This window comes from Phalacrocorax carbo, chromosome 1, assembly GCF_963921805.1.
Source record: "Phalacrocorax carbo chromosome 1, bPhaCar2.1, whole genome shotgun sequence".
Classification (NCBI taxonomy): domain Eukaryota; kingdom Metazoa; phylum Chordata; class Aves; order Suliformes; family Phalacrocoracidae; genus Phalacrocorax; species Phalacrocorax carbo.
Window position 1 is genome coordinate 69,420,184 of NC_087513.1, and position 26,072 is coordinate 69,446,255.

At 43.0% G+C, this 26,072-nt stretch overlaps 1 protein-coding gene and 1 long non-coding RNA gene across 4 annotated transcripts in view; one reads left to right on the forward strand and one right to left on the reverse strand.

The window, feature by feature from the left end:
- Positions 1-2,277: 2,277 nt before the first annotated feature.
- LOC135314694 (uncharacterized) lies at positions 2,278-2,723 on the forward strand. The gene is made up of 2 exons (XR_010374179.1): positions 2,278-2,362; positions 2,578-2,723. It is a non-coding gene; the product is annotated as an uncharacterized LOC135314694 (long non-coding RNA).
- MICAL3 (microtubule associated monooxygenase, calponin and LIM domain containing 3) overlaps positions 2,537-26,072 on the reverse strand; it is a 167,782-nt gene continuing 144,246 nt past the window's right edge. For all 3 annotated transcript variants that reach the window (XM_064458735.1, XM_064458725.1, XM_064458716.1), the window contains 5 exons: positions 25,974-26,067; positions 20,766-20,816; positions 8,667-8,766; positions 7,594-7,667; positions 2,537-7,509 (listed from right to left, as the gene is read on the reverse strand). In XM_064458735.1, coding sequence (XP_064314805.1) covers positions 7,325-7,509; positions 7,594-7,667; positions 8,667-8,766; positions 20,766-20,816; positions 25,974-26,067 — 504 coding nt within the window. In that variant the 3' untranslated portion in view covers positions 2,537-7,324. The remainder of the gene's footprint in view (positions 7,510-7,593; positions 7,668-8,666; positions 8,767-20,765; positions 20,817-25,973; positions 26,068-26,072) is intronic.

Below are 26,072 nucleotides of genomic sequence, written 5' to 3' on the forward strand. Positions count from 1 at the left end.
CAGGCATTTACACCGCTGCAAAGATGCCAAAGGAAAATGGTACTTTTTCCAGAGCTCGGTTTGGACAGGTTTTTTTTGTTCCATTTTAACCCCTGCATAAGAGGAGACAGGCTAAGGAAGGAGGCAACTCTTCATCACTTCCCTCAAGTAATATCTATAAACTGAAGCTGGAGGCCCCCTCCCTCCCTCTGGCTCTCTGGGAGGGCGATGCTGGCTGCGATGCAGTCGGGCAGCCACTGTTGCTTTTACCCATTACTACCTGTAGGATCCTTTCCTCTGGTGACAGCTCTGTTGCTGCTGACGCTTAGGATTTAAAGGAGAAAGATGGACTCAGGCCCTGCTTGAATTCTTAAAGGGAACCTCCTCCAACAACGTTTTTCCTGGAGAGATGTGTGGCCGGGGAACATCCTTACAAGATTAGGTTTGCATTCACCAATACTCAGGACTTAAAAATGCAATTGCTGGTGTAGGCAGCTGTCACAGCACTCATGGTCAGGACTTTTCAAAACCTGTTAAGTGCGAGGGAAACCAGAATGCCAGAGGTTTTGCACCTGCTCTTTGCTCTTGGTGTTAGGCACGACTTCCCCCTAGTTATTTTTCCTGACAGCTACATTCATTGTCTTTAACTGGGCTGAGTACCTGTATAATGTGATATGTATCTGAGGCTCTGTCAAGCCTTGGCTTTGCATGCTACTTAATGAACCCATTCACATCCTTCTTCCTGTGCTGCTCCTCAGAGCTGAGGGCATGTTCACGCTCCCTCTGCAGTAACTGCTGTGCTACTCCTCACCCGAGCGGAGCGCTGCACCTGAAGGCTTGGGGAGGGGTCGCGGTTCTGTGCCAAGGGGAACAAGGTAGGTTGGATGAGGCAGCTTCGAGGGAATGAAACGCCACGTGCAGAAAGGGTCAGAGGCTCCTGAAGGCTACTTTCATTAACAGTGGAAACTGAAAGCAGCAGCTGCCACTGTACTGCGCTCCTGAGGTGGGATTTCTTTGTTACAGGGCCTTTTTCTGGTGTTATTTATTACACATACACGGCTAATCTGTGCAGGCCATGTGGCCCTGCTCATCTCGGAGGGCTCACCACCCAGGGCCAGCGTAGCTCTTTGCCAAAGCAAGTAATGCAGGAAGGCGTCTCTAAGGAGAGCGGTTGTTCCACCCATCATTTGTAGAATAGCAGAACCTCTGGGTCCCTCACTGAGATTGGGGGCTAACAAGTTTGCAGTATAATTAGAAAGCCATGATGAAATGTTGCAAGGCTGGTTTCCTAAGCCATGAATGGGAGCCGATCTCCTGTGTCCTGGAGTCCAGTGGTCACTTTCCATATATTCGTTTCTCTTGGCATCAAGGGAGCAATCCTTGCAGACTGGCCTTTTGACACCAGAGAGATCCCTCCTGGGTAACCGCAGCTTTTTCCCACTACTATTTGAAAGCAAGAGACCAAAAGGACAGGAGGAATTGTAGGCTTGGAAACGTCCCCAAAGAACCGCCGACCTACTCAGCTGCACAAATGAAGGACTGAGTTGTGTCGCTCTGCCACCTGCAGCACTGCCTGCCACCCCCGCCTCTGTGCACTGCGCAAGAGGGAACCAGGGGCCCACCATCCCCACTGTTGCCATGAGTCTGCTTTAACCCAACCACCTTATGAACACCAGCGTTTATCCTTTACTCTGAAAACGCTTGGGTGGGCAGGAAAGTAAGACTCATTGGGGGTTTCCCTGGCTGGAATTTCCCACAACATCCTGTGTTTTTTCTGCCTGTTGAAAAAAAAGGCATAAAGTCTTATGATTTCCCTCAGACTCTATGTAATGACAGCAATGCTGCTGACTGGATGTCATTCCTCCGGGCTTCAAGCTCCTGATGTTTACTGGACACAACACCCACCACCGAGGCTGAGCATCCGCCCTCTGCAAACAGGCGACACCCAGACAAGATGCCTTTTCTGGCACACACGAGCTGGTGAGGCTGAACCTCTGAATCCTTCCCGTCTGTCCAATGGGCGCAGCTGCACGTTGCGTAGCTACCCTTCCTGAGCTGGCACAGTGCAGATGAGACATGGGCACTGAGGCTTAAAACACCACAGAAAGTCAGCACAGAGGTGCTGATGTCATTCCCTCCTTATTTTACTAACCGCTGCTATACCAGCATCAGATGTTGACACTAGTACTGCAGGCTAAGGAAGTAAGCTATAGCTACAGAAATGAAATCCTAATTCCTACAATTCAATTTACATTACCTTCACCCCTTCTCATCTATTTATTGTGATTCCTCTTCACAGAGAAACTGAAGAAACAATGTAAAATATGGAGAAAGGAGGACCATGTATTGGGGCTGTATCAGGATTGATTTGTTTGTATATCAGGTAATTCAGATGGGCTCCACGTGTTCCAGCAAAAGAGAAATTGAAGTCAGGCCTTTTAGCACTTTGCTTTTTATCTCATTTCAAGATCACCTTCCCTCAGGTCCCAGCTTCCTCTTAAATCATCAACCGTGCAAGTGAACGCAAGGGAAACAAACGTAACTCCACCAACAAAAAGAAAAAATAATTAATGCCTTTATTTTTTTCTTTTTTTTTAGTTCAGTTGGCCATCTGAGGTGCTAAAATCTCAACACCAACGAAGCAAGTGTGCATGAAAACAAACAATAAAACACAACCAAACAGAAGAAAACAGGCTGGAACAGAGTTGTTTTTTTTACAGGTAGGGCATACGCTTTTCTTTTAACACTCCATACATGCCAACCGTAAAAGCCTTGAACAATCTGAATTATCAGAGTTCGCTTTCATACAAAAGGGAAGAATGCCGAAGCAGATCCCTTCACCTGGATTAGACTTCACACACACACGCATGCACGCACAGACACAGAGTATTTAAATTACTGCGATGCCATCAGAACATGGCATCCTCCCCTTCACACCTGCTTTCAGTGACACCCTCCTCTGCCCGGCTACCCTGCCTATAGTGGTACACACTCAGCAATCCAAAAGCAGGAACTTTTAGAAAGCTTCTAATCTCTGTTAGTTTGCAACAGTCGAGAGCCAGCAATCTTTTTCTCTGTGAACTATATACAGGCTGGTTTTTAGTATGCTTTAGAGTTCTCTTTATTGCAGACAGTGACAAATGAAATTCCCATAAAGCCATATCGTGGCTTTTCAGTTTGTACACAGGAGATTTTATAATGCAACACCTTTCTCATCTGCTGGCGTCTGGTGTAAACACTTAATTGAAAACTCATTTTAAAAGAATGCTAACCAAACAAGGTGTAGCTGTGAACATGGTAGGAACAGCTGCTAAGAAAATGGAACTGCCGGTTGCTCTAGATCATGCAGTCTAGACCACTTATAATACTTCATTATGTTCAGGATTAGGATGTATAAAAATATTAAAAACCACCAGAGTGCACACAAATGTGGTGACTAGCTCTATGCAAGCACCGTGTTCTAAGAGAGGCCTAGGCATTGCACAAAACTCAGATTCTTGACCATGGGGGTATCCCAAGGATCCACTGGTGTCTTTACATACAAACAAATATTTACATAAAATGCAGAGACAGATAGAGAGAAGGACAGACTTTTAAACTTGCGGTTTGCTCTAAAATATGTTCAGCAACGCAGTTTGTAACATGCCCTAGTGAGACTGTGGGGGTATTGGTTAACTGAAAGGAGGAATATGTCTGGAAGTTGGAGCTGAAATGTCACCTCCCCGCGCATAGTTCTTTGAAGCTCAGGATTTTACAGTCATTTTTGAGTTTTTATGAAAACATGGTTAAAAGGAACAGAACAGTTAAAAAAAAATTTACTGTGAAAACAGCAGGTTGGTTGTTTTGGCAGTCCTCATTCCCCCACCCCCATTCGCCTCCCGGGTGTTGCCAGGAGGTGGTATCCCCCTCCCTTCTCTGCAGGGGACTGAAGCCCTTGCCCCATCCTCAGCGTGCCCATTTCAAAACAAGCACAGGTTAGGTTCCAAGCTCGGCCCTCCTCCTACCTACTGCAGGGAGAAAGTGGCCGGCCCCTGGTACGGACTGTGTCACGCGGGGACGGATGCCCTCGCGCGCCCACTTCTCGGAATCTGAGGGCCTTTTTGCTCCCCTCAAACGCGAAACGGGGACACATCATCGAATGCACGTGGCTGAGTCATGTGCTGCTGCCACCCACCTGGGCAGCACAAAGAGCTAGAACATCCTACTTGGATTCTAATACAAATAAGGGATCTTGTGGTCACAAGAGCCTTCTTCAGCTTCAAAAATATAAAATTTGAATTAAAAATATTCAGATAGTAAAAAAACCCAGTATCTGATATGCAAGTCATATTCATAAAGTGCAACTGAACAGCAAATACAAGTTGATACAAGTTGTGCCTTTTTCAACCATTTTGATATAAAAAGGCCTTTTAACATTCCCTTTCATGTATTTTTAATTAATTTGTGTGTGCGATGTTAGCGCTTCATTTTCATTCTCAGTGCCGGAGGCCTTCACCGTCTCCTAAAGAGTTCAGGTTTAGAACATGTGGTTTTCCCCTGCAATAGGGGATTGCACCCTCAAGTGATATCACTCTTCGGCATTGCAAAGATCTGGCCAGCATCTCCCCAGCACAAAGGGTAGGGTAGTAAACTAGTATTTCTTCTTCAGGATTTCTGTCTGTTCTACAGCTCCCATTTAACGATCTTTTATTCAAAGTTAGATGCAGTCCATATACCTAGCACGCTATACAACGGACTGAGGCCAATTCTCTGCACAAGACAGTTTACAATAAACTACGTATCCAGCTTCCCTCTTTCTTGCCAGCTTCCACTGGCCCCTCAAATGCAGGCCACGTAAACCACTGTTTGCCGGTGTGACTCGTGCAGCTGGCCCCTGCGCTGGCAAAGCTGGGGGGGAATTCTGTCTGTTGGACATCCTGTTGGTAAGTCAGTGCTCCGTGATGCTGGTACAGCAGGTACCACTGGCTAACACGCGCAACTACTAAGCAGCGCTGCAGCTGTCTGTCTGCTTGGTTTCATGAGCATCTGGATTTAATTTGTAACGCCTTCACAGAAAACACGCGGGGTGGGGGTGGGGGGTAAAGGGGGAACACTTGAGGCAGAAGAAACATGTTTCCACAGTTAACAACCAGCATCACTCAAAGGCCCTGGGGACTGTTCTACCCATTCTTCCTCAGCCTGAGGTACGCTCCTGAGTCAGAGGTGAATTCACATCGTAGACCCTGGCTTACAGAACACCTCTTTGAAGGAGGTAGCGAGCTAACAGCAAGAAACCATGCTAACTTCTGTCCTGGGGCAAAAGATGAAAGGATGTTCAGCCCTGCTTGGGTACCTTGCACCAACAGCGTGTAAGTTCAGGCTGAAAGAGTCAGTATGCTGCATGAATATGCCTGGGAACAGGACTCTTTCTCAAGGACATCAGGAGCAGGCTTAGTACTTCTTTAACAAGCAAAGAACACGGTCAGTATCCCAAGGGGGAAAAAACTCTGAACACATCACATTAAGGGTGGGACACATACCCATCGCACAGTACTATTTCAGCTCTGCGGGACAAGTTAAAGATGTGGTATGCTCAGGGAATCTGTCAGTGAACGGTGCTGAATTGCTCAGTGCATGTCCTGCTCATTGCTTAACAGATGACTACAATGAGTACCTTCGCGGCTGGAAAGCAGCAGCTTCGTTAGCTGAGACAAAAGGAGCTTCTTCCAACAGATGCAGCAGGAAATGTGCTATTTTTGTTTTCACGGAAGTTCCCCTAGCTGTATCTCAGGAGTGTGAGGGTCCCCTCTTTCAGTGAGAGAGAGACATATGGGATATTTCTACCTTACAGTTTTGGCTTTCTTGTTATAAAAACGTAAAATTTAAATAAATTAAAAGTTTATTAGTCCAACAGAGGGAATCTGGGATGCAGAAGAAGAGTATTGTTAGGAGCACAAATAGATTCTTACAACTCCATGAGTACGCAGGATTTTGTCATAAAGGAAAACTTCTAGGGCAGGATGCGTCCGTGGGTCCATAAAGGCTGCCCTTGCTGTGAAGCAGGGACCAATCCGCAGTAGCGTCTTTCTCTAACAGAGTTAAAACACCCCCTCCACAATCAAATGTGTGTAACAATCAAATTATTAATAAGAACACTAATAAATAGCCACAGATAACAACGTCCAGTAATTTAGAAGTGGAAGTTGTAGGATGCAGCAGGCACACACACCCATCGCTCGTCCATTTTTTTTCCTAAAAGATATAAAAATGAATCTTCTTTCAAGTATTAAGAAAATAAGTTAATTGACATAAAAGGGTCAAAGTGACTGAGGGCCCAGGCAGGTCTTAAGCTTCGTTTCCAATGTGCAAAAACAAAATACAGAAGAAAAAAATAAAAACACTGAAAAGTCTTAATGGTGGTTCAGTCACTTAAGGGCTTCTCCCTTTGAGGGGCCTCACAGCCGGGGAATGCCACCTGGCAACACCCCCGCCCCAGCACACACTTACCACTGTCCCACAGTCAGTATTTTCCAGTGTCAAAACAGTCACAACAAAAACAGATCAAAGAAGCCCACCAGCCTCTGAGCTGTGGCCACAAAGACTAAGGCCAGCAGTGGCTGTCTCTCCAGTGTATAGCAAAGCAGAAGGGCATCTTTTCCCTCTCTCTTCTTCTCCCCTTTGTTCACCACAAGAAGACTGAGGAGGTTATGACAGGGAGAGAGTCCTCTGATGCCCGCGTCTCTCTAAAAACCAGGAGGCAGAGAGCTCCATCACACATACTAGTAGTATCTTCTCGTCTCATATTTCTTCATACCCATGCATAAGGATCAACTGCAGGTTTCTTTGGCAGGGAGGAAGACTAAAGCAAAGAAGGTGTTGCCCTGGGCTTCTGGAGCTCTCTCAGACAGCTGACTCCACCATACAGGCTGCTACAGGCTGCTGTGGTTTTCCAGAGAGGGTTGCCACTTCCCTCCCTTTTATTAGAACTGGTGTGGTAAAAATGGCGAGGGAATGGACTGCCATAAATCCGGTTTAGTTAAGGGTACTTCTTCCCTTAACCTCTTTCCCCACACGTGGATTATTCCTCTCCCTCCTACCACACACACAAAAATATGGTCCATTGTGTAGGACCTCAAGGAGACTCAACAGTCTCATTATCTTTAACTTGGCTTGCAGACATGTAAAACTTAAGCTTCTGGAACCAACACACTTATCAAAAGGCTTCTGAGTGCTTCACACCAAATCCCTGCATGCTGTTGGACCCTTCGGAGGTTTCCCCTTCAACATCTTCCTATCCATGTAATTCTGGCGAACTCAGGGTAGGCCAACTGGACAACACAGACCAGCAGAGGTAAATGTGTTAAGCTCAGGACCAGTTCAAGCTAAAACCTTTGGATAGCATGACTGCCTCCAGGTCCTTGTCTTCTTCTTTCTCTCGAAGCCGTTGCTCCTCAAGGAGAGCCACAAGTGAATCTCTCTGCTCCACTACTTCTAGCATCTCATTCAGGATCCTCTTCTCCTCTGAGAGCTCCTCATCTGTCTTCAGATGATCTACAGAGATATCAAAAACTATCAGCATACACAAGGCTAGAAATATGGACATACAATCTATTAAATGTTCCCTTTTGCTCTTACCTTCTACTGCCATCCTCTCCCGGAGCTCCTGCTGTAATCGACTCTGCCTGTCTTCCAGTTCTAGCTCCCGAGCGCTGAAAGGGAAACATCAGGAATCCAAGTTCTGTGTATATTAAAATACTCCATACATTGCTTCATAGCCATTGTCAGCTTCCGCTCCCCCTCTAGATATCTGCTATGCATTTTACCAATCTGTTTTGGAACAACTCTTAAAACATCTAAAATATATATATTTTAAAGATTTAAATGTACTTTCAGCATCTCAGGTTCTTTACCTTACTCCTTTACCTAGGAAGTGCAATACAGAAAACTGGGTGAATTATGGGTGGGATAAAATCTAAAACAGTATGCAGGAACAAACAAATCTGCAATCACTGCAAAATTATACTTTACGTACCTCCTGCCACTTCCTGCTCTAAAGACAAAGTCACTTATCAACTAAGGACATGGCAGGCCATTGCCTTTTCAGATTCCAGTGCAGACAATGCCCTGGGGCTTTTCTGACACAGGGACTAAGACTATCACCTTCCACACTGCCTGGGTCAGCTGACATTCTCAGAAATGAACTGCAGTGAATTTGCAGCATGGGGACTGGGAAAGCTCCCAGTTTCATTAGCAGGAAAAAAAGCCTTATGGTCTGAGCCCAGATGAGAGCACTGGGGTCCCCCTACGGGCAGAGGCCATGTGGCAAAGGTGACAGAATTAAACACTTTTGGTTACACTTAAAAGTGGACTCTACCAAAATCCTACGGAGTCACACATTATTTCTGCATAGCTCAAAAACACTTGTGTGAACAAAATGTGTTTTATCCAAGAATAGCTTGGGAAGGGCTCAGAGCTTTAAACATGCATCCGTACTTCTGCATGTGCACAAATAATTGGAACCTTCATTCCTTATTGCTGCTATTCCTTCTTCCACCACTCTTCTGAAAGGTACTTGGATTCATATCTCGGCCAAGAGGCAGCCTAAGAGACTGCTGACCTCCTGGTATTATAGGAAAGACAGTACTGAGAGATCTTCCAATACTGTTTGTAACATAACTCCTCTTTCGAAGCTTTGCATGTTCACTCACAATATCATCAGTTCAGACTCGTAGCGAACCAAGGCGTTCTTCTCCTGCACCAGCTTGAACCACTCCTGCATCAGCTTGGGATCATCCTTCTTACCCATGCCTGCCAAAAAAAGAAACCTGGTAAATTTTCAGGTAACGCCCTGCAATCCTTACAAGCCCAAACTGCAAAAACAACAATGGGGCAAAATGTGCAAAGAAAGCCGAGCAAGATGCTGCCAGAGCACTCCCAAGCCGGGTCCATTCAGTTTGCCTAGAGCACACAGAACAGTGGAAGTCACCTCCAAAAGGATTCTCCTCTTTGGAGCCTGATATATTTTTCTTTTTTTGCTTTCTGATTTTCTTGTGATTGCTTGTTTGTTCCTCGCTCTTAATGCAGAAACCCCAGATTTCTGTAAGTATTTAACTTTTCCTTTCATTAGAAGAGCTTTATAGACCCTCATGCCAGCTACTTAAAGGTATGCTCATCAGAAACTGATTCAGTTGCCACTCCATGTGTTTTACCTTTATTTTCTTCAATTGCATGTCCTCAATATTTTCTTTGACTGGCTGAAAGTAACATCTTGTCTTTTCTTTTTTCAATAGCTAAATAAATCTCTTCTGACTGCTCCCCCTAGCCACATATATCTGTCCCCCTCTGCACAGTGAACACAGAAACTACTCCTACTGTATTGCACATCAGCACTGGAAAGAAAAAGAATCCCCAGAGAGAGTTGCTAATATCAAAGCAGAATAAAAATACCTTGGGCCTCGGTCACCTAGTGCAGAACTCTTAGTTGGTATTTCATTTGTTTTAAACCCAACTCCTAAACTTACTCAGGAGTCCACTGATGAATCTCTTATCTGTCAGGAGTTATATAGGATAAATTGCAGAATGCTGTTCCCAAAGCCTTCTGCAGGTATCTATCAAATGCAAGAGCTTACCAGGGAATCTCCTGGTCTGGGCCACTGATTCCATGCTGCACTACCTGCAGATGAATGCTGTGACCTACATCAGATACCATCAAGGACACCAGCAATGCTCTGGCCTGCATGGAGGTTAGAGGCAGGAGCAAGGCCTCAAACAAGCTCAACAGTATTTTCAGCTTGCTGCACCCTAACAGCTTGCACTGCATGTAACCTCGGCATCCTAAAGGAACTAGCATCCCTCTCTGTGTTTGTTATTATGGATACATACTATCTACATCCAGAGCAAAAGCTCTGACATAGCCATTTTGATGCTAGAAATAATCAAGCAGCAAGCTCACAATTCAAACTCTGGGACACACTTCACAAATACCAGATTAATGGCTAGTTAATTCAGACCAGATCCCTGCCTCCATCCTTAGGATCTCTTAGAAAAGTGCTGCACTGGAGCCAAACAAAGGAGAGCCTACAACTCCCATTAAACTGCAGCTTAGGCCGAGAATACCTGCCTTTGAAAAATTGTAATAGCAGACCCTTGGGGAATACCAGACCTGGTTGTACCACCCTAAGAGCCTCTGGCTCTGTAGGCTTTATACCAGTGTGTTGCTCAGTTCCAAGCATTCCTTTCTGAGCATCTCTGCACAATATGCCCGTGTGGCAACAGGAGAGGGAGACTGTACATGCAGATGTCCAGTGCTGTGGCGCCATGAAAGCACTGGGAAGTCTCCCCATCCTTTCTGATGCCAGGATGCATAGAAAACAAATGCCTAAGAAAAAGCCAAAAACACAACGCTACTGACCTATGAAATACATAAGTACTTTTAAACAGCCAATGAGCAAAGGAATAATGGGAGGATTGGAGAGGGAGCACTGACAACTGATGTGAGGGAGCACCATAGAAAGCAGAGTAAGTGGTTAGCAAAATTACACCATGAAACACATAAACAACCCCTTCCCCCATGCCTTGGCAATGGAAACTCTACATCAAACTCCATTTGGGACAGTTAAAGAATGCACTCAGCAAGACAGATGAGGGAAAACTGGTCTAGCTTAAGGTTTGTTGGTTTTTAAAGTTCAAGGATGTTTTTGCAAACCAGTCCTTATAAAGACACAGTATTCCTTTAATCCATATATACTAATGAAAAGGCCATTTCAGGAAGGAAATTTTCTTCTCTTACCCCACCTTCCAACATCTTTCAGAAGGAATAGAGAAATTGAAGCCACCAAATGAAAACAGAAGCTTTCGAGTGTGACATTACTGCTCCCACCACTGCTGCCCAACGTCCCTCCCAGTCGCTACACCTTTGCTAGCACGGCTGGGACTAGCAAAAGGGATACTGTACCTTTAATAACTTGCCACAGGCTCAGAGAAGCTGGTTACCAGGTCGCTACTGAGAAGGTTGGTGTGGGGACACAGCAAGAAAAGGGCTGGGGATGGGGCGGGGGGCCTCGTGGTCACTAGCTGACTAGTGCTGCTACGACAACCCAGCTGTGGTCAAGGAGAACGGGGAGCGTGTGAGGTTACGTTACCTTCATGGGCACAGCAAGGGCAGAAGGAGAGAGGTCTACGACGTGGTGTCCCGGCATTGGGCTCAACTTCAATAGGACCAAACGAGGAAGAGGAAGAGGCAGGAGAGGAAGAGGAAGTTGGAAGTGGAACGGAAGAGGAGGAAAGGGGTGAAATAAAAGACAAGCAAAGGACAAAAAGCATAAGAGTGAGAAAGAAAGGAAACACAGAAGAAAAGAAAAGAAAAAATACAAGAAATGGAGAAGCAGAAACGAGGGATACAGTCTACAGATGAATAATGCCCCTAATAAGCACAGATAACAGGTAAGAGGTAGACCGAGGCACTGGTGAACGCTTACTGAGCTGTACAAATACCAGGCAGGAGGTTATTGTTACTGTACTTTTTCCTAACGTACATTTTTCAATCACATGGTCTTTAACCGAAAGGTTTGTGAACACATGTCAGGACGAGCAGAGACGAATATTTAACTCCCGCTGATAAATGGCAAATTTCAAGGAGGGTTACAAAAAGCCTCGCCTGCATGCATAAGACACCAGCTGTAAGCAGCCACCCTACCTTAAAGCTTTATCAGGACCATGCTCTTATCACCATGGCAGCATCCACTGATGGTAAAAGTGTCCTTTTCAATGGAAAATAATTTCTTCAGACAGGGAACATCACAGGGAGAATCTGATTAACGTGGAACCAACCTGCCAGGATCTGCTATGTCAAGTATGGTGAGTACACATGTACTCAACTGGACTGTTGTGCTTAGAGGGGAAAAGGCTTTTACACGGATAAAAAAGTGATTCACATCAGGGTCTGTGGGGGCAATGACCCACTGAGGGTTTTGCAGAGTTAAAATGGCAAATTTAAAGCTCTCCCTTGATATTCTTGTTTCATAAAGCATTTTAAAGCTTACAAGTTCTGTTAGTATCAGTGACTTACTGAATCTTTTTCATCTTTTCTGTCACCCAGTGAAGGAAAAACATTTCTCATCTCTAAAACCGTTCAGCCTGTTTTAACACTGCAAATTTGCTTTTCAGCTGTACTTAACATTACAGAGATAAACAGTAGGAAAAAACCAATGTCACTAATAGTTAAAGGAGAACGTATGCACTGGGAAGGTGATGAGCCTGAAACATGAGAGCTAGCAGAATGGAACACTTACTGCTCTCAATGCACAACCGCATTTATCAAGAGGAGGCATTTCTGTGGTGGGAAAAGGCATAAACGCCACAACAACAATATACGAAGAATGACACTTATGTTGGAGAAGTCAGCAGAGTTTGATATACGTGGTTTGGAGACAGCTTTAGAGAACTAGACTACCCGCGAGCTGGGAAGGCTTTAGAAGGGACCATCACAGAACAAGACCAGCACACGGAAGACACACTGGAGCAAGAGGGAGAGCACATCGGCTTCAAAGCCTGCGACTGAGCAGCGTGGCTTTCTCAGACAGGAAGAAACCTCTGTACTGGGAGCAGGAAGGGGCAACATTAGGAGAGGGGCCACAGTTGGCCATATGACAGTTACATATAAAGCATCATACCAACATTAGCTGACAGTACCAGAACCTTAATTCTAGTTGTTCAGAATTTTCCAACCTCTTCATTTAAATGAAAAAATACTAGGGCTTTTTTTTCTATGATTGCCATTTCACAGATTAAGTTACAAAAGCAAAAACAAACAAGAAAAACCCCAAAGCGCAAAGGCACTGTGAAAAATAAGCTTCCACACAAAGCAGAGCATTTTGCGCATGATACCTATTATATTTTTTATTTCACATCCTATCTGATTCAGTGTGAATTCTTCTACATATGCTTTAATACTCTAACTTGGTGCTGGGGAGATCAGCAGATGGACATTTAACTATATAGAAGAAAACACTTCAATTTTTCAGGGTTTGAGATTTCATTCAGAATTTTGTGTGTGTGTATGGGATGTTGATAACTCAAACACAGCTATATTTATACATTTCAAACCGTGGACATATAGACTTGGTGAGGAATTCCCAATTTGCCATACTTGATCTGGAAATAAATACCTGGTATGTGAAAATGCCATTTATTTCCTTGTGACATGACCACAAACCACTATTGTCATCAGTGAGCAAATGGTCTGATCCTAGGAGAAGATACCATCTTTGGTCTCGAGTAAATCCAGTAAACCACAGGACTTACATAGCAGAAGGATGTAATACAGAACCCACTCCCTGCAATTGTGTTTTCTTCCTTTGCTCTTGGTTGTGCTATCTTTTAACAGAAATATTATCCTCCCATGCTTGTCTAAGGAAAACATATCCTTGAATCAAGCTACAAAGTCCATAGTATCTCTAATAGTCCTGATACTGGAAATGTTAACATTGCTTTTCATTAAGATAATGAACATAACTTGTACTATTAAGGTCCCTTCCAATTACTCCAGATGTAAATTATAGTTGCATCAGTGAATACAGGTTATATAATCATTACAATTGCTTTGGAAACAACTTCTGCCCAGCCCAGGATGATTAGGAAGGCTTTAAAAAGTGTTCCTTATGTACTGGAGGTCCTAAACAGCGAGGACAGAGGGAAGTGCAACCTGAAAACTTACCTCTTACAGTTCTCTAAAGCTGTGAAGACTACACCAGTTATTACGCTCTAAAATATATATCACGCAGTAGAATTTTAAATATTTTTTAAAACCTCTCTAAGGTGATAGTCATGAAAATTGCCTCCCCACCCTTGCTAATAAAGAGTATCGGTACATGTGGTGCACATACAATAAGCAGTCTGAAATAGTAACTTTCTAATTTTAAGAGGAAAAATATTTTCTCATATTTCCTGAAACGGAGAAAGATTTTTTTCACTGACAGTAAGAAATCTTTAAGTGTCTTCCATGGCACACATTTCACTGTCCCTTCAGATTAATTCTTTCAAGAAAAGGACTCTTAACTGTTTTAGAAACAGGGAACAGGGGAAAAAAAAGATAATTTGATAAATGGAAAAAGCATTCCCTCAGCCAGCTGATAAGTTTAGACAGTGCATATATCATCAGATCATTCACATTCCTGTCAAGGTTAATTTAAATAAAAATACAGCTTTACAGCAAGAGCTCTTACTGTGTATATTTATGTTTAAAGACAATTCTGGAAAAAGGCTTAATTCATCCAGTACTATTGAAAGGACAACGCTACAATACCCTGGTTCACAATATGGTGTTAAAAACTGTCTCATCTACCTTGTCCTTATCACGTGTCCAATTACGTAATGAAAATCCTTACATGTCTTCTTATTTCTCCCAAAGCCATCGCTAATCCTACAGTACATAGTATTATTACTGTATTATTGTTTAGAGAATAGACATCACCACCTCATGGGCTCATCAAATTAAAAACATGATCATCACTGCAAGACAAATTTCCTGGGCATGGAGTCAGGGCCAGATGGGAAAAACTGTTTTGATAAGCAAATTAAGAAAAAAAAAAAAAACCCAAACCAATCCCCTTTCTAAGTCTCCTCCATCACCGAAAAACCCAGGCCAGGTCTGCCAACACAAGTCTTTGTCCACAGCATGGGAAGAGTGCTGCCAGCAGCAGCAACGCAAGCTACCCACTGCCCTGCTGAAGCAGTTCGCTCAGAAGGAGCTGACGGGTAAGAGCCGTTTCTGTGACCGCTCTCTTCTTAGGTTCCCTCTGTGCTGTCACCAAGAGTCTGAGGTGTGACTATGGCTTCTGGACACAAAACTATCACTTTTTTCCCCAGAGAGGCAAAACCACCAACACACTCTGTTAATCACAAGTTGTTCCTTCTCAATGCTGTGAGCCAACTTTTCTGAATGCGTGTAAAGGCTTCAAAGCAGAATTCAGCAGCCCAAGCTGCTGGCAAGCAGAGGCATTCAGAAGGGCACATGGGGATGATCAGTGAGCTGCAGCTTCTTGAGGAAAGGAACATGCACCAGCTCCCGAGCATGCTGAACACCCTGGAGAGGTAGAAGCTCTGCTTTGCAGATTAGCCACATCCCATCAATGAAGTAACTTGAATTATCTTGCCTCTGAAAAGAAGCCTTTCCGGATCTTTCTGGGACATCTTTTGTGCAGCCATGACAAAAAAGACCTTGTTTGTCATAGTACCCTTGAGGGATTGTGGACGTAGCTACAGCAGTGGAAAGAGCCAGGTCAAGAACAAATACCATAGCTTCAAAGCCTCTTCAAAACAAGGAACAGAAACTGTACAGCCACCATGAAAATATACCTTCCTTTTCACTGTACGTTGTTCTTTGCTACACAAGCTACATTGGACCATTGCCTTCCTTTCTACATTTCATTCATAAACATATTGTTTAAAGAGCAATCCTTCAGACTGGTTTTGTCCTCTTCTGCTGTAGCTACATAACACTTCTTCATAACCTGAAGCACAGCAGTAAAAAGGATTGATCAGGATGAAGAAAGCATGGCAGAAATTTTGGGGTGGCAGACACAGCTCACTACAGCTTACTATTTGCCCATGCCCTGTGGTGTTAGAGCTGTGATGATTTCTGAGAAGTAGTGAGCCACTGCAAATCAAAATGACTTGAACAGATATACCACAGACCAAATGGGATCACAGCCTTTGCAAGCTTTGCATCCCAAGACTTGGGTTTCTATACTGCTGATTAACCGGGGCAGTTTGGAAATCAGCAGCACTGGGTAGGAAATCCAGCTCTGAGACTGATCTCAGTTCTCCCTAGCCGTTATGCAGGCACTTGACCTCACAAGCCAAGAACACAATACTTTAGAAATTCTTATGCTACTAACCAATTCCATCACCCATTTAGCAGGCAGACTAAAAGCTCCAATTTTAACTCAGTGCTTAAAATGAGCATCAGTCCAAAAGGGATCAGTAAGACAAACTGCACTGATCACAGGAAATATCCTCTTTCCCACCTTTTAAAAATCAGTTATGGTCAGAAACCTGAGTACTGAAAATGAAGCATTCCAACTTTACTATTTGGTGAAGTTGTTCAACAGCAGCATTATAAAAGAGCAAGAAGACAGAAAGCCACCTCTTGGAGAACAGCATCCACACTACTGCAGGTATTATAACGTTGAGGGCAAATATTCTGACAACTATCCCATAAACACATCACTCAGTGTTTCTGTTTACTAAAACTGTGTAAAAACCAGTATTGTCTAAAGCACCATCACTAGAAGAAACCTGGGGAAAACTTACAGACCACTGAAATGTCATGCAAACTGAACCACACACCTTCATTTATCCAGCAGAAGACAGGGGAAAAAAAAGACGGGGAGGGGAAAGAAAGCTAGGGGAAGCAATAGTTGGAACAGAATACACAAATTACTCCACTGAAGTCTTCTGCTTCTACCAGACCTCAGGGCACTCCAAAATGCAGTCAGAATTAGTACTGGCCCTGCCGCCCAAGACAGTTAGTTTCTGTGTGCAGTTGTGAGAAGTTTGCAGACAGAAGCAGGTAAATGGTGATTGCTTGCTTCCAGTACGTAACATGTACTCTAATTATACTTATCAAGTTCTGCTTATCAAGTGCTCTTTCCTGCTCCAAATTTACAGCAAAGAAAACCAGTTCACTTCAGTGTCAAAAGCAGCTATGTACTGCGAAAACAATGTTTATCTTACAACTCCACTCCTCTTCCAGGAGAGCTGTGTTTGCCAGTCACAAGAAACAGGAGTGTTTGCACTTGAGTATATCAGACTCCAGCCCTGCAGAGTTAGATCTGCAGGACTTCAAAGGATATAGTCAGTATTTTAAATAAGCCAATAAAAAGTGAAGCTGTTATAGAGTATGCTTTAAACAAAGTACAAAGAAGTAAAAAAACCCCACAGTCGCCCTTGTTTTCCTCCCCTGTTTACCTGGTGTTCATAAGGCTCATGTCAAGAAGGCAGAACATACGTCTGAAATCAGCACTATCAAACATACCACCTCTCTCCCTGACATCCTTCTTGGCTGTCTCAACATACTGCAGCCAAGGGCAAAGCAAGATGGGAGTGTGGTGCTGTTTCTTCAGTGATTCCCTGCTGGACGCAATGAAAAGGAAGCTGCTCATTTGACCACAGGGGGAACAGCGGAGGTGCTTTCCACAGGCAGATGAGGAGCAAACTGGGATAAGGAACGAGTGGGTAAGGAGGAACTGAGGCTGGGACTAATTAAGCAAGGAGACTAAGAATGCAAACTACTAAAGGGGAAGAGACAGAGGAGAGAGGAAAAGGGGTACGGGGTGAAAGAAGGAGGCAGATTTGTGGAGAAGACATGACCTACAATTTTCCAGACAAATAACGCTGGGCAGAAGAGGGAGCAGAGCCCAAAAATTTTGAGAGAAGGCCAGAGGTAGGGATTGAGTCTGCAGGGACTGAGTCAGTGGGAAGACCAGAGCAGGAATGAAAGACTAGGAACAGCTAGTGGGGAGGAACAGGAGGTCTGAAGGGTAGGTAGAATGCTAGGATTTCTTTGTCCAGAAGGTAGGATTAAAATTAAATGCCTGAGAAGCAGAAACTGGGACTGAGAATGAAAATGGAAGTGGGGTAAGGAGATTTGGATGGTAAAAGACAGGATTAGGACAAGGACTGTCTGGAAAGAGGGAATAAAAGGGACAAAGAGTGTGTATCCACCAGAGCACTATATCGTTCCAGTGTCTAGCTCAGAATCTGTGTTTTCAAGTCTCACCATTCCACAGCTGCCAGCAAACATCAGTGAAATCCACTGACCATGTCCCATTGCCTCTCCATGAGGATCTATACAGAGGATGACAACCTAGAGCTGCTATCAGTTATTCCATAAAGGCATGAGGCAAAGATCTCTGCAGTGGATCTAAAGGTTATAGATCTGTTGATATATCAACATAATACAAAGTCTTAATTTCAGTTGACTTTGCAACCTCTGTAATGTTTTTTTAACATAGCCGCATATACGACATACACATAGGAATAATTACTCAGAAATGAAATGTGACCATCTGTAGCGTGAAACGAAACATCTGCTTTACAGCAACGATACATGACATTTTAGAACAGGAAGAGAGGATTATGGCATCTGAGCAGAGCAACAGGGGTAGTTAAGATAGCAATCTGTAATCCTGCAAACTGGAACTTGACCAAGGATGTCAGAAGTTACCACTCCCTTGCAGAAGCTGTTGCGCAATCTGTAACAACTAAATGAAACGCAACTCTCGTTAGTGTAAACAAAATCCAGAATAAATTAATGCCCTAATCGTTAATTATTACCAATTTAGAGATAACTTTTCAAAGTCTTTTGCAATTTTATTTATCATTCTACTGACAGCATGACTCTACAGTCATACCCATGCCTCAGAGACACAAGCTGCCTGTAGAATAATCAACTATGCAGCCTTAGTAGCTGCTTATAGCGCTCAGCAGGACCACGCAGCCACACGGCGCTCCAGGGCTTTTAATGGCACTCCCCCCAGATGCAGCGTTCTGCACAGACATGTTAATTTTGGAGCTGAGCTCTAAATCTGCCACTGAATAGTGACAAGTACCATCACAGCAGTGTATCCCTCCTGGCAAAAGTGTTCTGGCAGCCCCAAAGCAAATCTAAAGCAAATTACAGAGGCAACAAAACAATATTGTAAAGCCACATACTCCAGCAGGCTACACTGGCTCGTTGCATTTAAAGGGATACTGCCCAATACAGTTTTTAAAAGTTTGTTTCGAAAAGGTATCTTTGAGATGAGCAAAAACTTGATGTAGTTTTAAAGTATATCAGCCATTTTTAAAAAATGATAACATTGCCTCTGACTGTTGAGAGCCCAAGTGACTGAGTCACCATATGAATAAAACCAGCCTGTTACAGAAGATCAAAAATGAGCACTCTGGGGTAACTGTCTGAGCTCAGAGAAATGGAAAGAGCAAACACGCAAAAAAGATAAACAGTAAATTCAATTTTCAATTAAGATTTTCTGCAACACAATAATTTTTTAAGTGACAGTGTCCCTTTAAGTAAAGATTATTTTGCTTTTGTTAAAGCCACTATTAGTGATTTTGATGGGATCGCTGTCTCTATAGAGGCATTAGGGGAAGAAGCAGGAGGAGGGAGAGGTATAGTGGAAATAGCATTAAATAGGGATAAGGGTCTGGTAAGTGTAGTTCAGCATCAACCCTTTTACAGCTCCTACTCTATGCTCATAAGGGTATCTGCCAGCCCTGATGGGCCTAACTAGAATGAGGGTTTCAAAGTCTCTTTGCAGAGGATACCCCAGGAAAGAATGCCAGAGGGACTGAACAGCAAATGAAGCACAGGGCTAGCGGAGGACTATGACATCAAAATTAGCACAGGGGAATTTGGTAACAAATTAGGAATACTAAGGAGAAAAGACTTCCATTCTGAAACTTGAACTTAGGTGGATATTCTTAACTCAGGTGGATGTTCTTCAGTGAAAGCCTATCGGGCCAGGACAATTTGGAGTCACTCCCATCAGACAGCTCCAGAGAGATACTATGTGGGACAGCTTCCCCCTGAAGGAGGAGCAAAAATGACAGTTAAAAGCCTGGGCAAGATTACATTTGAAGGATCAAATGCAGAACACAGTGAAATCAGGGTAAGACTTCTGGTGATTTGTCTTGGATCAGGACTAGAGCATGTGGATCATCTACTCTGCAGAGCTGGACTGTAATGCATTCCTTCAACAAAAACACAGCTTAGATCAAGCAACTTTATACTCAGAAAGACAAATGAAATGAGACCCTCAGATGACAAGGCAACTCAGCAGAGTTGGCTTTCTCTTGGATCCACTGACAGATGTGTTAATTTTATAAGAATAGATTTAGGGTGATTAAACTAGCAAAGGGAATTTTAATTTTCAAGATGGGCAAATGCTAAACAAATGCCGTTTGCAATCCAAAAGTTATTCACCTACTACGGGATTCAGGAACTAACATTAATTAAAGAAATGCGGAGCCATGGTGTAGAGTGATGACCAGATTATAATCGCTAAGTGAAAAAAAAAAAGAGCTAAACACTGTAACATGTGTTTAGCACTAAATGGGATGTTAAAAAAAATAACATAGCAAGAAGCTTATTAGCTGTGTAATGATGCGAACTGGGCAGACTGGAAACTCTAACAGCAGATTCCAGCAAAAGTGACTGGAACTCTTAACAGTAGATTCTCAGTACAGTAAGACAAAACAGGAAAGAAGAAGTACAAGTGTTTCCAAAGTCCCTTGAGGGAGCATTTTGGTTTTGTTAGATCATCAACACACTCTGGCTTTTTTGGAAGAAGAAATGAGCTTCAGAAGGGGAAGAGGGAGGCAATGGCATGACTAATCCTTTATGGTGCTGTTGGATCTTGGGAGCAGGTCAGTTCTGCCATCCCCTTCACATTAAAATATTTTCCTAAAGAGGATTTCAATCGTAGAGTTGGACTTTGCAAAGGAGAAGCAAAAAAAAACAGAACAGCCTTCCACTGCTAGCAAGGAAGGTGTCTGAAGTGAAAACAGTACGTAAATTTTGAAATAATCAGCACTGTGGAAAATAGAAGAGGGAGCCTTACACATGTTTTGTGGAGTGTGCCAGGTTCTCCTCTTCCTGAGCTGGAAAAGGGGTTCTGCTACAGCCAGTCATGTGCAAGGGTCGTTTCTTCTTGTTTGTGAGCCAAGGATGGGAGAATTAGGTGAAGGGAGGAGTAGGGAGGAGTGTCAGCAGGGTTAGTGTCAGCAGGAGGTTCAGCTATACATACCACCCAGATGCAAGTCGATGAGGTCACTGTAATAAGACTCTCCCCAATAGTCTACAACAAGGAATTGGTGAAGACAGAGTTATTGTATCAGATATCTGCGCCCTAGCCCCACACAATCAAAGCAATATATGAGAAAAAGACATACAGACAGAAACAATAAAAAGTCAAACATGAAATATGCAGCTATACACATGGGCACATATATATATATATAAAAAAGTTATATGTCTCTCTCTCTGTATATATACATATATACACACACAAAAATATATACCACAAACATATATATCGGGAAGATGAGGAGAAAATTCCCAGCAGGCAGGCAAGGACTTCCAAGGCGAAAAATCAAGAAGTCTATGCAGACACTTCACCTCTTTCAGTCTGCACCAGTACCTGACACTGATGTCTTTCCAGTTCTTGCTGAGAAAAGCAGAACTAATCTTGTTTCTTTCATACTGAGGAGTATGTCAGAAGGAAACAGTGTCATTTCTAAGGTCAGATGCAGGAAAGGTGTAAGGGTTGATTTCTTTGAGGTGACCGAGTGATGGATGGGTGTGTACAGCACACAGGTGGAAGGCACTGACTGAGTGCTGGCACAAATGGCAAACGGCTAAGTGTAGAAAGATGGGTATGCGTGTTTCTGCTAGTGCAGCATCTGTGCCAGAGAAGAACCTGCACAGAAATGTGTGGAACAGAGACGTGTACATCCGCAGCTGCTAGAGACAGGTACACTGTGATTCTAGCACTGTTTAATGTTTCTTTAGGGAAGAGACAGATGGGATACTGAGAGCACTATTTCTCACTGCATATGATTCACTTGATGTAAAGAGGTGGCTCTTAAATTTTCAGTATTGATCTGACAGCAGGAGACATTTTTGCAGATCTTAAAAATTACTATCAAAGTTTATGCTAAAGGAGGATGAGGGAGAAAAAAAAAGGTTTCAGAGATTTCTGGTTTGACAGATTCTTAGGTTAATACTTGAAAAAATGAAAAATCCACACAGGAAATCAAAGTCATAAGCATGTCCAAACAGGCGAATGCACTATAATACAAAGTACTGTCACATTAACAGCAATCCCACCCAAGGTGTCTCTTGGGACACTGCAGAAAACGGGAAAATTCTTCATTGATATTATCCCACTTCACCTTTGCAGGGTGTGCTGGTTCTGTCTGGGATAGACCTGATTTTCTTCATGGTAACTGTTATGGGGCTGTGTTTTGAATTTGTGCTGAAAACAGTATTGATAACACAAGGATGTTTTCGTTACTGCTGAGCAGCGCTTACACAGAGTCAAGGCCTTTTCTGCTCCTCACGCCACCCCACCAGCGAGTGGGCTGGGGGCACACAAGAAGTTGGGAGGGGGCACAGCTGGAACAGCTGACCCCAACTGACCAAAGGGATATTCCACACCACATGATGTCATGCTCAGCATATAAAGCTGGAGAAAAAGAAGGAAGGGGGGACATTCAGAGAGATGGCATTTGTCTTCCCAAGTAACCGTTACACGTGATGGAGCCCTGCTTTCCTGGAGATGGCTGAGCACCTGCCTGCCCATGGGAAGTAGTGAATAAATTCCTTGTTTTGCTTTGCTTGCGTGTGTGGGGTTTTGCTTTACCTATTAAACTGTCTTTATCTCAACCCATGAGTTTCCTTGCTTTTACTCTTCCGATTCTCTCCCCCATCCCACCAGAGGGGAGTGAGCAGGCGGCTGGATGGGGCTTAGTTGCTGGCTGGGGCTGAACCATGACACATTGAAACACTATGATGCACAAGCAAGAGTGGGAGGTGGGAAGGAAAACAAGGGATGACAAAAGCTTAGATCACCTCTATATGACAAACTTGCCACCTGAAATGGAGCTTACATTGTCACCTGAAATAGAACTTACATTCCAAATCATTCATTCTTGCTATGAATGTGACTACCAGAGGCTGAGATTTTCAAAGACAATCACAGAGAACATATTAAGGCAATTAAGTAATCATAGGGTGTGAGATCATTTTCTGAATCAGAAACCAAATGTAAGACTGAGCGTTCAGCTTTTAAAAGAATAAAAAAACAACTGCGCCTTGCCAGAGGCTGAGCCAATTTAAAAAAGTAAAAGACAAGTAGGTAGCCAAGAAGGTGCAAATATCCTGTAAAAATTAAAGTTGACAATAACCTCCAAAATGTTTCTGAGTCTGATTAGTTGAATAGCTAGTATCATCATATAAATATTCCAACCTGACAACTAATAAATAATGTGTGAAATTTCTGGAAGGAGTATTGAGCTGTCTGTACCTATTGCTAGGATTTAAATTAATTGTAATCTCTTGGGAAGACAGCAAGGCATCGCTGTGAGAATTTACTGGCAGTCTTCTCCATGTAAGCCACTTGGCAAGAACATAATAAGGATGACGCAAAATGGATGGAAAACAGAAGCAAAATTATTCTAAGTAAACAAATTCTTACCTATATTACTGGTTTTTGTTCTTACCAGTCCAACTGAAAAATAGTTTTTTCTAAAAATGGAAAGAGATCCAGAGGTCAGAGATCTGAGGACTTAAAAGTCAATGGAAGACCTCTACAAAAGCAAAATTTGAAATTCTTCACAGAGAGGAAAGATGACTAACAGGCAACATGCTAAAAGATGATAAATGACACAGAGAAGTAGTTCAGATGGTCTTTTCTATCTTTTTCTACAATAGAAAAAGAAAAGAATCATTACAAAATACAGAATTCTGTTTCGCCTGTCAGGATTGTCAAGTAACCCCTAGTAGGATATTACTACTGCTATCTAAAACTTCATATTTAAATGCCTCAGTCAGTGAGTGGTTTGTTCTTTCCCTACAGAGAGAGAACCTGAATAACCCACTCACTACAGAGCCTAATATGTTCTCCTAGAACAGCTAATTTTGGTTGCTGTCCATGGGACAGCTATTACTTCTGTCTTGCATTGCAATCCTTCTCTATTTATGTGGACAGAGTATGTGCACAAGAGGCATACCTCCCACCCTTCCCCATTTCTTCCCCTTGTACAAGCTTATTAAAAGGAAAGAGATTTTTTCTTCAGATGACAACACCACTTTATATACTGCACCTTCCTTTTTAAACTTTTGTTTACATGGCTCCATTAGGGGAGGAACTGTTCAGAGACAAGAGTGTGACTCCACACCTTTACACAATGGTACTTGCTGAATGCAGTGGTCGCTGTTAGGTCAGTACCTTAGGCAGTGCAGATGACAAGAAAATTATACTTCCCTTCTGAATACTAATGGCTATTGGAGGCAGAAATTAATTGTACTGGTGGAATGTGATACTGTGGACTTTAAAAAGAAGACATTCAGTTATTTTATTTCAAACATATATAAAATGTCCCTGCAAGAGTGGCTAGAGAGGTGATGCAAATAATTAAATATATAATCTTGTGTTTCAGTCAACACAGGTTAGCACATGCTTCTGCCCCCCACCCTCCCCCATCAGGATGCATTTCTGGTTAATCCCCTGAAATAACTGGAAGAGGTGAGGCTGGTAAATCCTCTATGTTATAGTTAAGCTTCTGTAACTTCTGTAACCATAATGTTGATAGAAACACATTGCAAGAGTGAAGCACACCCTAGAGACTTCCTGAAGAGATTAATTTTGCAGAGTGACCCACAATTTTGTAATTCTGCTAAGAAATTCACAAATACACAAGCTTATCTAAGACTGCTCCTGTTTTGGGAGAGCTGGGAGTGCGAAGTTAGTTATACAAGGGTTTAATTCTGCAGTCTTCCATATAAAATAGCAATTCTTACTCTTGGTCATATTTTGCCCTCTCTGAATATTTTTAGACATTCTTCTATCATTCTTCAATGAGAGACCATTCTATCATGAAGAATGTTCTCTCAGCTGCTAAGATTTCCCACTTGTGCTGACATGTCCTATGTGAAAGCCATTCAGCAGCTGAGTAATCAAGACAGACTTCCAGATGAAAAGAAGAAAAAGGAAAAGAGCAATTAGAGATAAGAGAGGTGGTTTTATTAAGTGCAGTAACTGGCAGGCCAGAGAACAGAGTGGGGCTACGCAGAAATACACACCATAAGGAAGGAGGCACCACCACAAAGAAAGAGTTATTGCACAAGGCTATTTTTTTGAACCCACAAATGAAAAAGCCAGCCAGTTCACAAAACCATTTAAGTCCTCAAGGTTGTTCTTCACACTTGCGGTACCCTATTTGCTTCGGTAACCACTCAGCCCTACTGTGCTGGCACACCCTTATGGAGCATCAAACATACCTCATCTTGGCTGAGTAGTAATTGGCAGGAAGTCACAACAGACTTTTCCTCGTGTGAACCTTCAGTGCTTAATCAAGTTCCATCTTCATAGGCATAGTGATGGCTCTTCAATCCACGCAACAAGCCAAAACATTCTCCAAACACCTGTTCCACTATTACCTTTTCTGATCTCCACCCCTTGTAATCAGGTACACAGTCCTGGGCCTGTCAGGTATACGCACACTGCATTTGCCTGTTGGATATTTGACTCCTTGCAATTGAGGATTCTTTCTTCCAAATAATTGTATTACTATCAGCATTATCTGAACTAAGTACTCCTCCGCTCGTATGCTTGTCAGATCAGATGATATTAATTTAATTTAATTTCAAGTACACATAACATTCCTTTAACAGCTTGACATGGATACCATTCAGTACACATGTGCATTTCTGCTCTGCACAACTTTGTCAGAAGTAGCCAGTGTGCTGGGCTGTGCAGTGAGGAAGATGTTCTGTGATGGTCCCTTGTAAGGACACTACCTTGATCATCCAACACAATAGAGAAAGCACACACAATTTCACAATTACTTCCTTAACATACAAACAAGGTTCTCTTACTGTGACAGCTTTATGTGTACTGCAGCTAGGAAACCCCTGCAATTTTCTAGCTGTAATTTCCCGTAATACGCAGAAACAGTGAGGCAGCCATTATTAATAGTTGGAGAACTACCTCCTAAGCCTCAGGCAAAGACAAGCAAACTAAGTCTCTGACAATAGGGAAGTCCCAGAATTAGAAGAAATGCAGGAATAACAAGGCCTCAAAAAGATGGTAGAAAAGGGAGAATGGATTTACATTGGACTCTATATCTAGGCTATAATGGTCCAATTGCCTCTAAAATCCAAGCAGCTATGGACTACTGTACAAGCACTTGATAAGAAAACATTAAAGACCAAACCAAGTTCTGACGGATACCTGCTTCTCCCCGAAGGGCCTTCTCCACAGCAACCCCTCTCTCCTCGAGTTGCCTCTGCTTCTCTTCCACTTGTTCAAGCTGCCGCTGGATGATCTGTT